The sequence below is a fragment of the Protopterus annectens genome, chromosome 2.part1 (genome assembly GCF_019279795.1).
Source record: "Protopterus annectens isolate FY-2018-M chromosome 2.part1, PAN1.0, whole genome shotgun sequence".
Taxonomy (NCBI): domain Eukaryota; kingdom Metazoa; phylum Chordata; order Ceratodontiformes; family Protopteridae; genus Protopterus; species Protopterus annectens.
In genome coordinates this window covers 1,458,392,124-1,458,413,088 of record NC_056729.1, presented here as the reverse complement: position 1 = coordinate 1,458,413,088, position 20,965 = coordinate 1,458,392,124, and the positions used below count along the sequence as shown (strand labels likewise).

General features: G+C 40.1%; 1 protein-coding gene across 1 annotated transcript in view; it reads right to left on the bottom strand.

Moving 5' to 3' along the window:
* Positions 1-256: 256 nt before the first annotated feature.
* Positions 257-20,965, bottom strand: part of SMIM14 (small integral membrane protein 14) — a 734,614-nt gene continuing 713,905 nt past the window's right edge. The window contains exon 5 of the mRNA XM_044062934.1: positions 257-1,407. Within this exon, the coding sequence (XP_043918869.1) occupies positions 1,369-1,407 (39 nt within the window). The 3' untranslated portion in view covers positions 257-1,368. The remainder of the gene's footprint in view (positions 1,408-20,965) is intronic.

The following is a 20,965-nucleotide window of genomic DNA, read 5'->3' as shown; positions in this document are numbered from 1 at the left end:
ACAAGGACTAACTTTTTGTCAAAATACAAGCTTATTATTTTGTTTTTTTTGCTGCTTATGTGCTTTCATGTAATATGTTTATGTTATGTTCACAAAATAACTGTTTTACTGTTTTATTAAGGAAAAACTAAGAAGAAAAATTTTTCTGTCTTAAAAATCTCAGGACATTTGCCATTTTTTAGTTTTTTTCACAGGACACAACTGCCAAAAGTGGGACTGTCCGTCACAAAGAGGGACAGGTGGCAACCCTACTCATGTCCCCACCCCAAGTGCCACTGCAGTAAGCACAAGGCAATTCTGATTCATTTTATGGATCTACACATCCCTAAAAAACACAAACATTTGATGATTTAAATGGTCTAGTTTTAAACCATCAACTCGCTCTGATACAGGTCATCCTTCATAAAATGAGCAAATTAAAATGTTAGATTTTTTAGAAAATTCTATGTTTCTCTGACATCATAGGTGGCTATGAGTGGATACAACTGGATCTTCTTCAGAAGCTGTCATTCATAGTAATGACTTGTATAAAATGCATTTTTTATGAAAACTTTTTTTTTATATCAGAACACAGAAACTTTTTTTTTTTGCTTATAGAACTGCAAACAGGACCAGAACCTTTAACATTTTAAGGTCGGAATCTAATTTATCTATTAAAATATTATAATCAACACCAGGGAAGGAATTAAGTGCCAAAGGTTAATTTAACTTACTAAGTACGCACATATTGCTTACATCACTCTTAATAACAATGTGATGCTTAAATATGCATCAGAAAACTTTTAAGACTGAAAACTCCTATGTTTTGCACTATGTCAACATATGCAGTAAATACAAAAATAACAAAACAACTTAAAGCCATGAGACAAACACTTCACTAAAACACTAACAATTTCTTTCTTTCTGGCTTTAAGCTGAATCACTATTTTCTTTAAGTAATGTTCTAAAAAAATGAATATAACTCATGTTTTAAACGAAGCACGAAGATCAGCATGACTGATTCACTCCACTGTATACTGAATGATCAGAAATGTTGGAATGTCCAGTATTAGAAAATGTTTAAAAAATGCTGTTAAAATGCCACAGCTGCCTGAAAGAGTTAATGTAACCTATTAACTGGCACACCCTAGTTTTCTGAAAATATTAACAAAAATTACTATATGGCAAGAGTTCCAACATTTATATAGCAAAACTAATCATCAGGATATGGATGATTATTATTATTATTACTACCAATACCAGAGGAAAACATGAATAAATTATGCACATGTGGATGTACATGAAAACTAATATCCAAATGGAGGTTGAGTTGTCAGGCCACAGAAGTTGTTTTGGTCACTTGAGCTCTTGACTGGCTAACGACTTGATTTAATCTAGTGGAGGAGCAGGAGGTTCTTGTCCTTCATGCTAGTAAAGAAATTATTGAAAACTTGAGTTAAGAAAATGCTTAATTCATCATCTTAAGCATACATCAAAAACATCTCTAGGCTAAATAATAGTAACTGGTTAGACATACAGGTCTGTAGAGAATTCTTTTATAATAAAATAATTCAATTATTAGACATTCAGGATAACAATACACCTAAAACTTTAGAATTAATGTATAATATTATAAATAGCTCTCTAAGAGGTACTTCATTTACTTCTATGAATTATAAAACTGTTAGATCAGATTTTAACTTCATTGAGGCCTCTTACTGGAACTACTCCATGAAAATTAATAATGAACAATTTACTACTACTACTAATAGAAAAACAACTTCTAAGATTAATAGGAAAAACAACAATCTTTTCATACTGGAAGATACATACCTGGAAAGTCCTTCACAGATGCTATTTAACACCACAAAAAGTTGGTAAAATAAAAAAAAAAGATATGAAATGCTGGAGATGTAAATGAGAAAATGCTGATTGGTATCATATGACTGTTTTATGTAAAATGTTATCTTTTTTTTTTTTGGAATTATTTTAGGAATTTCTGTAATGCAGTATGGAATGATAAATGTATAATTACTGATTCACTCATTCTATTTAATGTACCTATTCCAGACGTCATACCAAAACCTCAAATACATGTGCTATGGTCATACCTCCAAACCGTACCGAATTTCTTGGTTTTTACCGAGTTTTGGGGTCCAAATAATGGGGTGCCACGATTCCCGAGTGGCACCCTTTCATTTCCGTTTTTTCCCCCCAGTTTTTTATTTAAATTTTTTTCATGCTTTTGGAGCTGACATCATCACGTGCATGATGATGTCAGCTCAGTCGGGGCTACCAGCCTATCGGAATTAAGCTTATGGGCTTACATTTCCGGGTTCTGGCTGGCGCTTCATTTTTGAAGGGATTGTATTCTAGCACTCGAGAAACTTTGTTTTGGATGTATTCTGGCTGCAGCTGCTGCACTCGAGGGTCGAGAAGGTTGGTAAGGTTTATTTTGACTGGCTTGGGCACACAAGAAGGTAAGGTTTTATTTTGAATGGGCAGCCTGGTCTTGCAAGTGGGAAATGATTTGTGCTTGTAAGCATTTTCAGATTTTGGAAATTGCAAGTCTGCTGGTATCTGAGCAGAACTGGTGTAGTGCGAGAGGATTCGCCTTTTGAATGGACTGGCTGTACTTGTAAGCTACGCGTTTTCAGGTATCTGACTTTGGAAGTCTATCTGAGCAGAAGTGTGTGTGTAGTATGGTTATTGTGCTATCTCTTCTTAGAGCCTAGAGGGAATTTGGTTTTGCATAGGATATATTAGTTGGAAATAATAATAAAAAAAAAAAAACACTGCATTAAATTACAGAAATAATGCACTGATTCAGTCTCCCATGTTCAACTTCTATTTTTCTATGTTTCATCTCACTTCCAATTTTCTTATCTGTCTTCTCCTTTTATATTAACTGAAAGTCTTCTGTTTTAACCGTTCACTCAGTGTACACCTTTAAACAAGCAGGTTCTGATTCATACCCTATACTCATCATCAAATGCTGAATAAATCCAACTACAAAAGATATGGAAGTGATATATTAATAAAATGTTTAAGACTTGTGCATGAATAAGTGCATGTACTGCCAACAGCAGCTTTTTAATCTGAGACTGTAACCTAGGTGGTTTGTTGTTCCTGAGTTTGGACTGAGAGGACCTGGAAGATACTGGAAAGGACCAATTCTTTGAAGGCCAATGTCTACTAAATCTGGGAGGCTGTACTTGTAGGAATTCTTTAACAGTTTGCATAGATTTAGCTTTTTCCTCCATCCTTTTGAGGACCTCTTCTGCTTTGTTGCCAAACAGGTGGTCTTGGTTTAAGGGAGCATCCAGTAATTTAGCTTTAACATGATCTGGCAAGTTTTGCTCCTTAAGCAAGCATGCCTTCTAAGTACAGACCCAGTGACAGCAGCCCTGCAAGATGCTTCTAAAGAATCAAAACCACATAGCAAAGTATGTTTACCAACTTGTTCTGCAGAATGCATTAAATTCTGTAATTCTTTGTGTTCAGCACAGTCAAGAATCAACATAATTTTCTGTTTAAATAGTCCCATAATATGTGGCTGGTACTTTAACATATGAAACTGGCAAGTTAAAGCCCTAATGGCCAAAGTAGCAGACGTGTATACCTTCTTACCCAATCTGTCTAAGGCTCTAGAATCTCTATCAGAAGGAGTAGGATTTTTGGCAGCAGCAGCCTTAATGCCTTTTGGTCCTTGAGAAATGGTCTCTGGATCCGCAGTAGGATTCTTGAAGAGGAATTTATGAGAGTCAGGTACTCTGTAATACCTGTCAGGTTTTCTGGGAGCTGGAGGTAAAGTGTCTGGGGAAAGGCTAGTTTCCAAGAAAGCATCATCTACAACGTCCAGAACAGGAGGGATAGCTAAAGGCCTGTGTTGAAGAAGAAGTAAGAATTCCCTAAGCCTCTTTTTGGAGTCAGAGTAATCCTGGCTTTCCCAGCGGAAATGCTTCCTAAGAGTGTGCAAGGTTTCACCAAAAGAAAAATCTTCTGGAGGGGAGGCACAGGGAATGGAATCCTCTGCATCAGAATCCTCATAGGTAGATAAGGGCCAATCCTGGTAATCGAAGGAACAGAAATATCAGATTCCTGATCAGAACAATCAGAAGGAAAATCAGTCCTAGGTCTCTTACAGGGGGAAGGCTGGCTTCCCCTAATTAAGGTAATAAGGTCTTCAGCCATTCTAAGCATTTGTTTTTTTAGGCATATGGGCATGAGCATGCTGTTTGGACATCGGTTTTCTAGGCGTGGTGCGAGTTTTAGGCCTTGATGATGAAGTTGGCGTTGGTTTAAAATGCAAGTCTGTAGGCCTGAATACACCCTCAGAAGTCAGTGCCTGCACAGCGGCTCCGGACTCATTCAAGGTAGATACATCCGCAGGTTCCACAGTCGAAGAAGCATCTGGTGGCATACCGGACTCCGAATGGGTCTCAGTAGAGGCCTGCGAATTTGAAGTAGCGGGTATTAGGGTCTGCGAAAGCGCCTCACTGAGTACCGGCGGACTGGCGACTAGCTTAATGGAAGCATTGTCAGAAGTTTTGGACCTATGCGGCCTGTCTCTGTCTTTATCTTTAGGTTTTTTAGGAAGATTGGTAGTCGGATGGCTTAATGAAGCCATTTCGGAGTACTGATACTGAGTACCAAAATAATTTGATGCAAAAACAGCCCGGCGTTGAATAGTTCGGGGGTTCAACAAGGCACAAAACCGACAGCGAGGTACGTCATGGTCTGGGCCTAAGCATGGAATGCAGTACGAATGAAAATCTTTATGATATATTTGCTTTCCACAGGTAAGACAATTGTTAACTTTTACTGACATTGGTTGGAGCAAGAAAAAAAGATCCCCAATGGGGTACTTATCTTTTTTTTTTTGAAGACTTCAGTTCTGAAACTCAAAAACGAAAATTTCAGGAGTCAGCTGACCGGCACTTGCGAACTGCTTCTGCTTCGGGCACCGCACGGCAAGAAAGACTGATGTAATGGTGTTGGCTGCATGTTTTATACCCCTGACGACCTGACGTCATGGAAGAAGAGACAGCATCCGGCGCAGGAATTCAAGACTCTGGTATTCAGGCTGGCTGAGGGCTACCTACAGGCAGATAACCCAAATGTGATGACTGCAACAGTGAAACACGAAGAACATCAGCAGTTGTTCCATCAAACTCATTTCTTTAATACCTATACTGGAAATCTTCAGAAAATGACAAATTCCTTCTCATTTACCAGTAAAATCAGGATGTTAGGGCTCAACAGCCAGAACTAAACCCTGAGCTAAGCCCAATAAACACATTCCTGTCAAAGATAACCGAGACAGGGCAAAATACATGTTTTAACTTTCTGTTTCTTTTTTAACAGGAAATTCCATATAAGTGGACAACTCCCATCAGGCACCTCATCGCAGGGAACAGACATCCTACCACATCTAGATAAAGAGGCATTCTCCATCCCTTCATCTGAGGCTGACAAGAGTGATTCTTCTATGTCCAGTAAGGATTCTCCAACAGGTACATTAGATGCGTCTAATCTCTGGTCCATGGTGGATGAAGGGACTACACCAGAGGAAACCAAGGTAGAAGACGAGTGGTCTGAGAAACCAGAAATGGCCACAGCAGAGTCACCTATCTGTGCATGAGGCAAATTCATAACCTGATGAAGGGGTAATGGTTGTGTTGAAATTTTCTTTTTTTGTGGCTGGTAGAAGGAAGAATCTAGGAGCTGTGAAGTTGTTCCATGCTAAAGGCAAAAATGAAGTCTGTAGTCCAGATATCACTGACAGCGACAGCAGCTGATAAGAGAGTTAAGTATCAAAAATGTAGTGATTTCCACATAAAAGACTGAAAAACAAAACTTACACTTACCCATCCTCTAAACACAGTTTTATAAAAGTTTTCACCACAAATAAAGTACTGTTGTGTAAGTCCTACTTACCTGTACAGTAGATGTTCAAATTTCACACTGCCTCAGTGGCATATGGGTACTGTGCCTGCACAAACTCACACTGGCAGATTTTCAGAGCTCAGAATCCCCTCCTCTGACTCTCTGTGATAGGGGACTGGTCAAGTCTTTTCCAGCAAGGGAAGCCTAACCCTTGTTGCCAAAAATCAGTTATTCAAGCTTTGAGTGCCAAGTTGGAAGAACCAAGAAGGACGAGAAGCAAAAACTGCCTGAAATCAACCAATTCACAGCCACAAACACAAACACAAATAACCAAAGCCAGCCAACAATACAAGGTTGGATACCATCGAACTATATACAAAATAAGAGAGGAGGTGGGTGTGCGCTACCACTGAGGCAGTGGGAAATTCAAACATCTGCTATTATAGGTAAGTAGGACTTGCATAATTCTGTTGTGTTCAGCATTCACAGTGCCTCAATGGCATATGGGGAGATTCCCAAACTTTACCCTACCTAGGAGGAGGAAGGACAAGGATCCAGGAGCCCCTGGAGAATGTTCCTCACAAAGCCTGCTGTGGAACTTGAGAAAAAATCCAGTTTTTCCTTTGTAAAGTTATAGACAGAGGACCAAGTGGCTGCCTCTAGAATAAGTCTACAGTCCACAACTTTCTAGTTTTCTACTGATGAGTATAAGGCTCTGGTGGAAAAAGCCTTAATCTTGCCTGGAATAAATTTACCGTGGTGAGAGTAACAAAACATAATAGCAGGGGGCAACCAAGTAGCAATCACTTGCTTTAAGCTTTCCTGAAGAGCTAGCTTAGTTCTGTCAAAGTAGTACCTGAGCTGCCTGTGAACATCCCTGGTATGCAAAATCTGCTCTCCCATATTTTTAGATTCCAGAAAGGAAAGTGAGTGATTGATGGCTTGATTCAGGGTAAATTCAGAAACAACATTAGCCTAGTACACACCTATGAACCTATGAACTTGTAGCATGAAAGAAGGATTAATGCATAAAACAACCCTGTCCTTGTGGAAAATCAGATAAGGTTAGCCCACCATGACAGCTTGCAGCTCAGAGACTCACTTCACAGATGTCAGTGAAATATGCAAAACAGTTTTCCAAATGATAAACCTCAAAGCAGCTTAAAAAGGCAGGTTCAAAAGGAAATAATGTCAATTCTTCAAGAACAAAGCTGAGATCCCAAGGTGGAGGAATTTGCTTTTGAGGGTAGTCTCAAGTGTAACACTCCTGTCATAAACTGTTTGACCATAAAAAAGAGATGAAAGAGGGGGATCCATGGGCAAACAAGGTGAGATGGCCACAAGATGCACCTTGACAGATACATAAGATAAGCCATTGTTGAGTATCTATAATTATTTTTTTAATATTTTAAAAATAGAGGAGTAAACACTAATTTCAGAGGGCCTGTTATAGTTAAGCACCGCCTAGAAAACTTCTTCCACTTGTGAACATAAGATTTTTTTTAGATGCAGGTTTTCTTGCATCCTTCAATACCTGCTGCACATTCTCATCTGAACAAGTGCCTAAAATGTATCAAGAAAGAATTATCCAGACTGTCAGTGGCAACTGCTCTAAGTTGTGGTGCATCAGTTGTCCCTGATACTGTTTGAGCAGATCCAGAGTGTGATTAAGCTTGAGGTAATTTCCTTTGACCAATTCCATTTAAAGGGAAAGGCAACTTTGTCTGGGCCAAAAAAGGGGTCACCACAAAGATCTTTGGTAATTTTTTAGATGCATGTCTTTGGAATGTGGGAGGAAAACGAGTACGGAGAGGAAACCCACGCGAACACAGGGAGAACATGCAAACTCCACACAGAAGGTACCCCAGCCGAGAATCGAACCGGAGAACCAGCTCAGAGACTCACTTCACAGATGTCAGTGAAATATGCAAAACAGTTTTCCAAATGATAAACCTCAAAGCAGCTTAAAAAGGCAGGTTCAAAAGGAAATAAGGTCAATTCTTCAAGAACAAAGCTGAGATCTGAATCTTCAGAAGTACATTGGATATCAGTGGAAAGTGTTGAAATGTAAAAAGAAACATTCCCATCCTAGGGAATGAGAATGCTTCTGTCCTCAAAGCATAGGCTGCAAGGACATTGCAAACAAAATTCTTCTGACTGTTTGTTTTGAAAGGTGATGAACAGAACTATTTAAAGTGCTCTTCACATCTGGGGAACATGGTATTTTCCCCTTGTCAGGGTTTGTCTGGAGCTGTTTAGTCTATCTGGCACTAAATTTTGCTCTGATGGGATAGATTAGGCCTGAAACATCAGAGAATGCTATAAGGTTAGCTCCCACGACATCATTGCCAACTGGCAAAGATAGCATAACCTTGTACTCCCCATGTTTGTTCAGGCACCACATGACTGTGGTGTTGTCTGAGAACAATAAAAGGGGACCTGGAGACCAAAAGTTCATAGGTTCATAGTGGTGAAGAACTTTTAAAGTCTTAATCACTGCTAACATTTCTTTGACATTTATGTGCTTTGTAGTGACTGAAGGACCTCATTCATTTTGCACTAGAACTCCCATGGACACTGTTCTCCATGCAAAGTATGATGAGTCTGTCTGGACTGACTGAACTGGGTGCTGGAAGGAGAAGAGCAGGTCTGGATTGAGAAACACCTGATCCCTCCACCACTGTAACTCCCCAGTTTCACAAAAATTTAGCACTGGTACTTGGAACACCAAGGGAAGCAAGCAGGTACTGAGTCCAACAGTTTTTAAATACCATTGAATCTTTCTCATGTGGAGTCTGGCAAGTGGTGTCATGAGGATCACTACTGCCATGAGGCCTAGAAATCTGAGAAATTCTCTTGTGGAGGCAGCTTTTTGGACAGAAAAATCCCTGAAAATGTTCTGAACAGTCAGGACTTTACCTTCTAGTAGAAAGGTCATTCTTTTTTTCTGTGTCCATCACAAACCCCAGGAATACAATTTTTGGTGAGAGTGTGAGACAGGACTTTTGTATGTTCAAATTTAAGTTGGAAGCATTGGAATGTGATGATAAGTATCCTTCAGATGCAAAGTCACCATGAAAGAGTGATCCAGAAGGAGGAGTAGGACTGTCTGCAGTCTAACCATTTCAAATTTGGGTACTTTCAGAGAGGTATTTAGGTATGACAGATCTAACACTGGTCTCCATGATAGCTCCTTGTTGGGCAACAAAAGTTTATTGTGTAAAATAATTTTCCATTTTGTTGTGTGGGAATTACTTCCATAACTCCTGCTTGCAACTCCAAACAGATGTGGAGGGTACGTGGGGATTTCTCTGAAGGAAGGAGGATGTTTTGTCCACTGCCAAGAGTATCCTCACTGAATTATTCTCAGCACCCAGGTGTCAAACTATTTGTGGCCAGGCTGCTGGGCTAAGCAAAAGCCTGGGGGAAGGAGAAGATGACGAATGACAGGAGGAATGAATGGGATGCCCCAAGTCTTGGCATAGTTATTGTTCAGCAGGGGAATGATCTTTTTTGAAAAAGGAACCCCTTTTACTTGGTTTGAAAACATTATCCTTCTGTCATTTCTTCTTGGTATCCTGACTCTTGTTAAGCTGGGATTTTTGTTTTGTTCCACCGTTTGATGTTGGATACCTTGTTAAAGGAGAATCTGGGAATATGAAACATTCTAAATACCCCATGCACCAATTTACCTCTGTAAGCCACGGTGGTACAAGGGTAGCGTTGTTGCCTCACAGCAAGAGGTCCTCCTGTTCGATTCATGGCTGGAGTGCCTTCTGTGTGGATTCTGCATGTCCTCCCCGCGGTTGAGTGGCCTCTGAAAGACATGCGTGAATGGGCATGCCTTTGCTGAAGGTTGGGCGTCGGGCTGGCAACTCGGCACCATAAAAAAATCTACTGCCAATCATTAGCAGACTGGAGTTCCGCTGTGGCGACCCCTAACCGGGAAAAGACAAACAACTCCACTGAAGTTGGATACCTTGTTAAGGGAAAACCTGGGACTATGAAACATTTTAGATGCCCCGTGCATCAATTTACCTCTGTCATTCCATTGTTTGAGAATCTGGGACAGTGGAAACAAACACTAATTCAAAAGTTGAAGGAGTACTCAAAATCCACTATCTAAATCCTCAGAAAAATTCTGGTTATGTAACCAAGAATATCATCTCAATACCATAAAGAATGATTTGAAATCCTAATCACATTAGAAGCAATCTTATTCATACAACACTTCTGTTCAGCAAGCAAAAATACAACAAAGTCATACAAATTGTAAGCAGATTGCAAAATTAATTTCCAAATGAAGCCCTGATAATTTTAAATTCTAAACCTTAAATTACGAGCCAACTATTTTCCCTGAAATTCTAACCACTTGCCAATTTTATCCAGTGTTGCAGGGTTAGAAGAAATAAAGGCTTTCTTGTTAGAGTTGGCAGCTAGAGAAACTGCAGCTGGGTCAGTTGACAACAGAAAAAAGAGAACTGCAAGATCAGAGTACACCTTGCATTTCCTCAAAGCCTTTTTAGGAACTGGTTCAGTCGCCAAAGGGGTTTTACATGCAGTTTTATACACATCTTCTAAGGCCAGTAACAGAGGAAAAACAGCCAAACATTTGGAATATCATCTTCAATAACATCACAAACTTTGCTAACATCTGGCATAACTCCAGACTGCTTCAGTCAAATACATCTCTAAACATAGCTAGCATCTGTGGAAAGGTGAACACTTGCTTAGATTTTTAACCCCATTCATCTTCTGAAGAACCAGAGTGGATGGACTCACAGTGCTCACTACTGTCTGCATCACAGTCCCCATTCAAATCTATGGTGCTAGACTGATCGCTAGAGCAGGCAACCCCACAGTCATTCTGAATAGGAAAGTGACGATGTGAGGTAGTGCCAGCTATGCCAGGAGAAAGTAGGGCAGTGGATGTGTAACATATGCCAGCATAGCAACTGGAGTTTTGTAAAGAATTATATGTCATTTGTATATCAACCTGACTTGTGTAGATGCTTGTGTTGAAAAATGTATCTGTAAATCTGCGTGTGTTAAAACAATGTACCAACAGTGGGTCCTGCTGGACAGAAAAGAAATACACTTGTATGTCAGACTGTACTGTAACTGTTGAAATGAATATATTGTAACAGAGGATACTGGAAGAAAAGAGGTTAATCTCAGTCCAGCTAACTTTGAAAAAATGGTCTGAAATTAAATTACCTGGTATAGGCCATAAAGATTGTATTTTACAGTTCTGATTGTAGCCAGAGAAAAAAAATGTCTGTGAAACCCAGGACTAGGAATCCTACTGCAATGTCCTTAGTGGTGCACTAATTGCTACCCTGGAAGGGTGGAAATGCTAAAATGGTTTTATAGATTCCAGATGCTGTAACACATCTTAGCAAAACTCTATGTGTGTGTATTATGACACATATGTGCTAGACTCTGGCTCAGGTTCTAGTCAGGGGGGTAGTGTGGAAACCAGAACAGATGTGATGTCATTCTATAGCCAGCTCTGAAAAAATATTTAGATATTAGTGAGATACATCACTTAGCTCTCAGCAGTCTGTGAAACCTGACAAAGAAAGACCTCCCACCTACTTCACCTTGCCTTGCTCTAATAAGTGAACCATGGAACAGTAATTCTTTAATCAGTTAGGAAAATATAGTGAGATTAGTTAAGTAGTGTTTTTCTGTATCTGTGTGAACCTTTCCATCTATTTTTAATAATTCCTGAGACTGAAACTCTGTTTACTGTAAATAGATATTTAGAATCTTCATGTTCTTTTATTATTTATTATTAAATATATTTAAACTTTTCACAGTGGGTGGTCTTTTTAGGAAATAGTTAACCTTTCAGAGTACTTATATTTATTTGGTGACACTGTGGCAGCTTCTGAAAGGCTTGCTGCACTGGTCAAACACTTCCATTTGCATTAGTATTAATTTTATTCAGTATAATTAGGTACCTTTGTTATAGCCTTAGAGTAGCTGGCTTTGGAGTATTCTGGTGGCAGTATCTACCTTATCTAGTCTGGGCAGTGGGGGCACAGCTGGTAAAGCGGTGCCAGCCTTTCCCAGGTGTGTGTGTGTGTGTGTGAAAATCAAATCTCAAAGATTGCGTATGTCACTTACTTGAAGCAGGGACACAGAACATAGGTGTCATAGAGAGAGTGGTGGAGGACTTGGCTTGGAACATTTGGCTGAGGACTCAACTCTACAGCTATGTCAGTGGGGAGCCTTATTTGGGGTCTGGAGAGGGGGGGGGCCCGAAAAGGCTAAATCCCAAATGTATGTACATCGACACATAAAGGTCGATGTACATACAAAGCAAAACACATAAACGGTGAAAATCAACACACTGAACGTGTTTCGTAATCAAAACGCATCAAACAGGTAAGCAAAATAAAAAATAAACATTAATTTAATATGCTTTTTCAGGGGGACAAGCCCCCCTGCACCCCCTCACACCCCCCTACTTAAATATACCAACTCCGAGACCACACTACCATAGGGATAAGGACATATTTCCTAATCCCCACCATCACACTGCTGGCTAAAAGACACAGAGTCTAACAGACTCTGTTGTATAGAGGACCAAGTAGCAGCTTCTAGAATGACCTTTATGTGTCGATGTACATACATTCGACATTTAGCCTTTTCGTGTTTCTAATATGTAACTGACCCAGCCACAGGAATGAGTGTGCTTCCTGTGCGCTCTTAAGGGAAATTGTGTTTGGTGCAGAGAGCTGCAACTGGAAATACCATGTCTATCTATCTTTGTTTGTCCCTCACTGGTGTCAATGGTGAGAACTGAGGATCCTTGATTACTGGCCCACAGCAGGGATGTCACAAGGAGCATGGGCTGTGAGATTAGCTGACTGCAAAACACACATAGCTAAGGAAACCACATCAGCCCTATATAGGGTAATAACCTGACTGTCTGATGTGTGGTGAAGTCTGTACTTCTTCGTACTATGAACTACATTAGTGGACAAAATATCTGGGAACAGACTATTATGTATGGCAGGGTCTCTTACCCTGGACCTCTCCTGCACCTAAAGGGCTTGGTTCTCCTGTACCTGAGGCAGATACTGGAACAGCCCAGGAGGATGTGTCTGACCTCTGTACCAATAAAAGGTTGCAGGTCTACACCAGATGGTGGCAAGGAAAAGGTAAGTAGTCTGGGGCTGGCTTAAGGCAAAGTACAGTTGTGTAAGTATTCTTACAATAACAGCAGATGTTCAAATGATCACTGTGCAGTAACCTTAGCTACATAGATATAAAAGCTGGCTAGCTTCCAAAGCTTCAGGGCAGCTTCCGCATGCCCAAACTGTCTGGCAGCTCGAGCTGAGCTGACTAAAAGACAAGTTTGGGTGTCAAAAGCTTCAGCGCTTTCCTGCCAACAGGGCAGGGAGGCTGAGCCTTGAAATGAGAATGTTAGGAAAAACAAACAAACAAAAAAAAACACACTTTGGCATAAACACACCAAAAAATAAGCAGGGGTGGATAGGAGGGAGCAGCTACTGCAGCAGTGATGATTTGAGCATCTACTGTTATGGTAAGTTTACTTGTACAACTGTACTATGTTCATCATATTGATTACTGATGCAGTAACCTTAGCTATACAGGTACGGTACCTTGGGAGGTGGAAGGAAGAGTCCAAGAGCCCCTGGAGAAAGGTCCTTGCAGAGCCTGATCTAGAACTAGAGAAGAAATCAAGCTTATAGTGCTTTGTAAAAGTATGTATAGAGGACCAAGTAGCAGCTTCTAGAATGCTTCCAGATTCCAATCCTTTCCAAACAGCCACAGATGAGGCCAAAGCCTTGGTAGAGTGAGTCTTGACCCTGCCTGGAATAGCTCAGCAGTGATTACACCAAAAAAAAAAAAAATTAAAAGGCTATAAAAAATAGACTTAGACAACCATATGAAAACAGTTTGTTTTGACGTATGTTGTTCCTTATTCTTAACTTCACAAGAAATTAACAAATAATCTGAAAATCTAAAAGATTTACTTTTGTCAAGATAGTAGCTGAGTTGTCTGTGGATATCCAAGGTATGGAGTATCCTTTCTCCCTCATTTTTTGGGTTCAAGAAAGAAAATGGGGAGATTGCTCGTCTGGCTTAAAGTAAACTTGGATACAACTTTAGGAGTAAAAGGATTAGTTCTCAAAGCAGCGCTATCCCTATAGAAAATGAGATGGGGTTGACTGACCATAAGAGCTTGCAAATCAGAGACCCTTGTTGCAGAGGTCATAGCAATCAGTAAAATTATTTTCTTTGTTAAGAACCTCAGGTCAGCCAGGCTAGCTGGTTCAAATGGAGCAAGTGTTAGCTTAACACAAAATTAAGATACCAAACAGGGGGTACTGGTTTTCTTAAGAGTCTTTAAATGCAAACCCTCTTTCAAAAACATTTTGATACAAGAATGTATTGAAAGAAGAGGATCCATGGGCATACCTGCTGAAATGGACAATAAATGAACCTTGAGAGAGGAGTAAGAAAGGTCAAAGGACGGTAACTCACACAAATATTGTAAAACCAGTGGACAACTAGCCCTAAATGAGTGCTGATTATGCTGTTGGCACCAACTAGAAAGCCTTTTCCATTTGCTAATATATGACTTTCTAGTGGCAGGTTTTCTTGCCTCCATTAGTACCTGCTGCAGGTTTTCATTAAACAGGTGTCTAAAGGGAATTAAGACCCTATCATCTAGGCAGTCAACTGAAGTTGATTGGTGTTGTGGTGTATCAAACACCCCTGTTCTTTTGTGAATAGATCCAGTCCGTGAGGACGCTTGTGGTAATTGCCCTGGCCATTTCCAAAAGAAGGGAGAACCATGGTTGCCTGGGCCAGAAGGGAGTCACCATAACAAGCTTTGGGGAATTCCTTTAGAATATTCAGAATTACCCTGGATATACGTGGAAAGTGTGGAAAAGCATACAGGAACATACCTCTCCAAGGAAAAGAAAAGGCATCTGTCTTCAAGGACTTCCTACATGGAGTCATGAAGCAAAATCTTACCATCTGGCTGCTTAGAGAGGAGGAAAACAGGTCTACTTGAGGAACTCCCCGCAGAAAGATCAAATCTTGAAAGACCACCTGATCTAGTTTCCATTCATGAAGGTCTGCCCTTGTCCTGCTCAGCTTGTCTGCCATACAGTTTTGCTCTGACAGAATGTAGGATGTCTGTAGAGTGAGATTTTATTGTGAAGGTATATCCAAAGCTAACATGGCTAGTTTGTAGAGTGGGTACAACCTGGTTCCCCTTTGCTTTTTGATGTACCACATGACTGATATTGTCTGCAACAACCTGACAAGGTCCCAAGGACCAAAGATGATAAAGAGAGTCGAGTGTCTTGATTAGCTGATCAGGGCAAGAACCTATATATATATATATATATATATATATATATATATATATATATATATATATATATATACACACACGCACACACACACACACACACACACACACACACACACACACACACACACTTGCCCACACATCTTGCACTTTTATCCCTCCTGAAACAGCTCTCCCAGCAAAGTCAGAACCATCTATGATGACTGACTGCTTTGGAACAGGGAGGAAGAAGGTGAAACCTGGATTTTGGAATATCTGTTGGCGCCACCAAATTATTTCCCTTTTAACAATCCCCAGCACTAGGATCTGAAAAGAGAAGGGATGTTGGTGGTGGGTCCAAAGAGACTTCAGATACTTCTGTATTTTTACCATGCGGAGTCTTGTCAGGGGATAATATCATGAGAATCACAAAAGCCATGAGAGACAAAATACGAAGTTTGAGTGGAAAACCCTAGAAAAAGTGCTAGATATAGATCCATTGTTCCTGTAAAAGAAAAGCTCTTTGAACTATAGTGTCTAGTTGACATCCCAGAAACACAACTTTGTGAAGCAAGAATGACTTTTGAATGTTCTCTTGGAATTCTAGCTTGTGTTAGAGATCTCTCACCCAAAAGAGGGATACCTGACACTTTGAAAAACACTCTGCAAAGACAAGCAAGTTGTCTAAAGATGGAAAAATCTGGAAACCCTGTAGCCTGCAATGAGATATAACTGGAGACAGACACTTTGTGAACACTCTTGGTGCAGTGGAGTAAGGGAGAGAATTGATAATGTGATCCAGACACAAATAACCTTAAGAAACACCCAAAGTCTACGCGAATAAGAACATGACAAGCATCTTTTAAATCTAATGCTAAAGGAAACTTGAAGAGGTAATAGCGTGTGAAGTAACATCATTTTGAATTTGGGCATTAACACAAGTTTAGGAAAGAAAGATGCAGAACTGGTCTCTAAGCATTTTCTTTCCTTGGCACTAAAAACATCCTTGAATAAAACTCCTTTCAGACCTGGGAGGGGGGAAATGGTTCTATCTCTCCGTGTGATGGCATGTGATGAATAACAGGTGAAAATAAAATTGCCTGGTCTGGACGATGAGGAATTACTCCAGGAACACAGGAATTTCTTACCACTGCCATCTGTAACCTTGAAGAATGACCTTCAAAACCCATTTGTCTAAAACTATCTGTTGCCAAGGTGAAAAGTGGATATTCATTATTCAGACTTTCTGGAAAAAAAAATGGACTTTGTGGGAGGCAAAGTATCTTAAAGAGTTATTCTGACTTATTGCACTGTCCTTGATTTCAGAAATTTCCAGAATTCTTCTTGGAATTCCCATCACTTCTTCTTAAATATCTGTTTACCTGTACTTTATTCAGACTACATTTTGTTTTTTTTACCAGATCAGATGAGGAGTTAGAGAATCCATTGTAACATTTGGAAAAAGAGGGTGGAAAAACCTTAGAGATTCCCTGTATCACCTTACCCCTTTCATCACACTTTTTATCACCTCTGCAGCAGAGGGGCTAAAACCTAAATCTTTATCCAAAGGTGAATTTAAAATCTCGTTTTTAACATCATCTGGTAGGTTCTGAGAATACAGCCATACAAACCTAATCAAAACAGTACCAGTAGCCACAGTACTGGAAGAAGTATCAACAGAGTCATACACTCACTGTATACAATGAGTAGTGACTTGAACAACAGAAGAAATGATTAAAAGCAGATTTTTCCTCAAAAGAAGAAAATGCAGATAAAACATTCTTCATGTGTTTACAATCAGTCAGGACAAACCTTAACAAATGCACCTGTATTCTGAAAAATCAGGTTTGTAGATGCATACACATTTCCCCTTACTTACTAATAATTTTTTCATCCTTAGCAGAAAGATAGAATAAAACGAACCAAAACAACAGAATAAGGACAAAAACACAAAAATCAAAAAACACACATACACACACACACACACACACACACACACACACACACACACACACACACACACACACACACACACACACACACACACACACACCATGCGAAATGCTTTACTAGTTTTTAACTTATTTACATACGCATAACAAGCTACTTTAACAGAGTATAAATTGGTAGACTAAAATGGCTCTTTACACTTCCATATTTTCACTAGACTTGTTCTTCTTCATTTGGCTGTTCCCGTAAGGGGTCGCCACAGCAGATCATCTGTTTCCATTTCTTCCTGACTACATAAACAGAATTCCTGGCTGTATCTAAAGTTATTTCATTGAAACTCTTTTACTGCATGACAGACACAGCTTACTTAATTTAAGCATGATAAAAATGTATCAGTTGCTGGAAACACAACAACCTTTTAAGCTATGCTTAGTCTCGCATGAAATTTGCGCTTGACCCAGAATCGTGTTATTTTGTAGTGTTTTTGCCCTGTTAAGTTTGCTCTCTGTTCCAAATGTGCTTTCTTTCTTAGAAAGCAGTTCACTTGCCATCCCCAAACTAGAAAGTAATCTGCTAAGAAGAAATGTGACTCAAAGTACAAGTCGAAAATGGAATCAGGGCATTATCTACTACCTTCACGTGAAGGACACATTGGCAGAGCACAGGGGAAACCATCCCAAAATAGACTCACTGCCTTTGTGGACATCTTCACTAAAAAAAACACAAATCTATCATATCTCAGAATCAACTACTTCAACCAGTTCTGTAACCACTTGTGAAAGCTACACGAACACCTAGCCTCCCTGCCACTCTAATGTCACCATTCCACATTAATCTTTTCTGTGGAGGTTATTTAACCTTCACTGACTCAGGGGATTCCACAAGCTGCCTCACTCTGGTCAGCTTTGCAGGGCTCACGAACCAAAGTGTGGGCTTTTTCCTAGACATCTAAATAATCTGCAGATTCAGATTGACTGGTTACAGCACTAAAGCATTAAGATGGCTGTAGAGCTATCTGTCAAATTGCACCAAAGATACTGCCTGGCAAAACACTGCTTTTTCCTCATGGAATGTGAAGATGTTAAGCAGGAGTTCTGCTAGGATTCATCTTTGGCTCTTAGTTTTTCTTCATATTCACTAATGATTCTGAATGCTTTAAGACTGGTAGGCAGACTGATATCTGCTTACAGCTAGGTCTCATTCACTTATGAAAAAATGCAGCAATCAATTAATATCTTTATGAACATCTTCACTTGGGACCCACTTGCCCTACTGTAGCTAGCCCACTGCCACATAAGCAAAATGATTTGATTAGTGACTGGCTCAAGTGCAGAGAGGTCACACAGGGGTAGATAGAATGACTGTCCAATGCCTTCTCACCATCTTTGCTGGGTGGGGGGTGTAATGCCTAGGAAAAATTCATCTTTGAGAGCTTTTCCAAGCACTGGCTGAGAGTCAACTCCTGAGGCATGTCCACTTGGAGCAAGCATACAGCATAAAGCATATTAGGGTTGGTAGTCAGTGTGTTAGGTGGCATGCATGCCTATACCTTACATGGCTTCACTGCATGCAAAGTGGACTTTCCTAGAAAAAGGATGCATAAAAAAAAGACTTGGTTTCCCCATACTTCCAGTACCAGTTTCTACTGCTAAATTTCAAACTTAATTGTGACAGTATTAGTACTACAGTGCTTGCACAAATCATGATGCTCGTGTGGAAGGAGAAACAGTTTCTGACAATCTTGCATTTCACTCCATAAGCCACTTTTGTTACCTATTCTTACTTATTTAAGATGCAATGGAAAGGGATACAAAGGACAGTAAGTCAACCCAGTTCTACATAATTTGTTATCTATGTAAGGCTCAACATAATAACTATTCAGAAGTCTTGTCAAGAAAGAGGGTCTACCAGTGATCAGGAAAAATTTTGGGCATCACCGCATTTAGCTGTTGAACTCAACAAGCCTACAAGTTGTCATCCATTTTGCTAAGGTATACATATCTCTGTTTTGACAATAGTCTGAAATGCAAAAGGTTTTCTGGATTTGGAAAGCATCCTGAAACAGACAGAGGAGGGGGTGCCAATGCAGCAGAGGCAAACCTGCTTACAGTAAATTAAAGTTATCTGGCTTTAGACTGAGTTTATTAATACACTACTCAACATTACGTTCTGATGGAAGAAGCAAAAAAGTACAGTTTTGTAAAATCTTACTATAACAGTAGATGTCTTTCTCTTCACTGCTGCAGAATTCTTTACCTAAGGGAATCTCCTGCTCAGGATAGTTCAATGCCCGGCCAGTATTACCAAAGCCTTTAGTTCTTACAGGCATCAAACATCACACATATGCTCCCAGCGCAAGGCATGGGGCATAAAAGTGACGTACGAACGCTCACACTCAAGAACTGAAAAAGGCCCAGGAGGAACAGAATGCCCTAGGGACAAGGATAACATGTGAATCCAGAATGAGAAGAAAAAGAAAATAAACCCCTCGGCCAGGAGCACAAGAAAAGTACAGGGCAAGAGGTAGAACAGAGGGAGTAGGAGGGAGGTAGCGAATACTGCAACAGTGAAGACAAAGTCATCTATTGCTATGTTAAGATTTTACATAACTGTATTATGTCCTTCTATATCACTGTTTCAGTATTCTTTACCTAAGGGAGAGTACAAGAGCTTATGAGGAGACCTCGAAGGAGGAAGGCCCAGAAGAGCCCTCTACAAACCCATGTAGTTCAGACCTGGCAAAGCCTGTCCTGGCCTTGTAAATAACATCCAAATTGTAATGCTCAGTGAAAGTAAGAAGAGTGGACCAAGTAGCAGCCTCAAGGATGGAAGTGGCATCCAGACTCTTGAAAAAAGCACCAGAGGAGGCAACTGTCATGACAGAATGTGCCTTTACCAACCAGGAAATACATTTTGCATTAAAAAGATAACGAAGAAATGACCTTAGAAATCCAGGCGGAAATGGTGTGCTTAGAGACTGCCAAACTCACAGCCCTGGGATGAAAGGGAACAAAAAGCTGCTCAGATTTGTGAACAACTTCAGTTTTATCCAAATAATATCTGAGCTGCCTATGCAAATGCAAGGTGTGAAGAACCTTCTCACTGGAGAAAAGGAAGGAAAATTAACAGACTTATTAAGGGACAACTCGTTGACTACCTTGGGTGGAAAACTAAGAAAGGAAGAACAGCCATGAGAGCCTGAAGTTCAAAGAATTTTCTAGTTAAAGCAAGGGCCAAAAAAAAAAGAATGGTCTTCCAAGTACAATGTTGTAAGGTAGCTGAACAGGCAAGCTCAAAAGGAGCCAAAGTCAATTTTTCAAGTACAAAATTGATGTCCCAGGAAGGTGGAATAGGCTTCCTGGGAGGTCTGATATGAGGATGCTTTTAAAAGACTGCTTGACCTCAAATCTAGAGGCCAAAGAGGATTCAAGGGCAGACAACAGAAATTGCTGACAGATGAGCTTTAACTGAAAAATATGTCAACCCAGCATGCAGCAAATCACTCAAATCAGAGAACCAGGGGGACCTCCACAGATAAGGGATCCTGATGCAGAGAGGCACCAGACAGAAAATCCCTTACATTTGGACATATATAATTTTTTAATAGTGGATTTCCTAACTTCCTGAAAACCCAAAGCATGTCCTCAGAAAAAAGGTGCCTGAAAGGGATCAAAACCCCATCACCCAGAGCATCAGTTAAATGGTGGACAAGTCAGGATGAATAAGAGATAAGTTGTCTTATGTGAGAAGGTCCACCCGGTGAGGTAACTTGTGTTGACTGCCCCAGCCAAGTGAGAAAGAAGG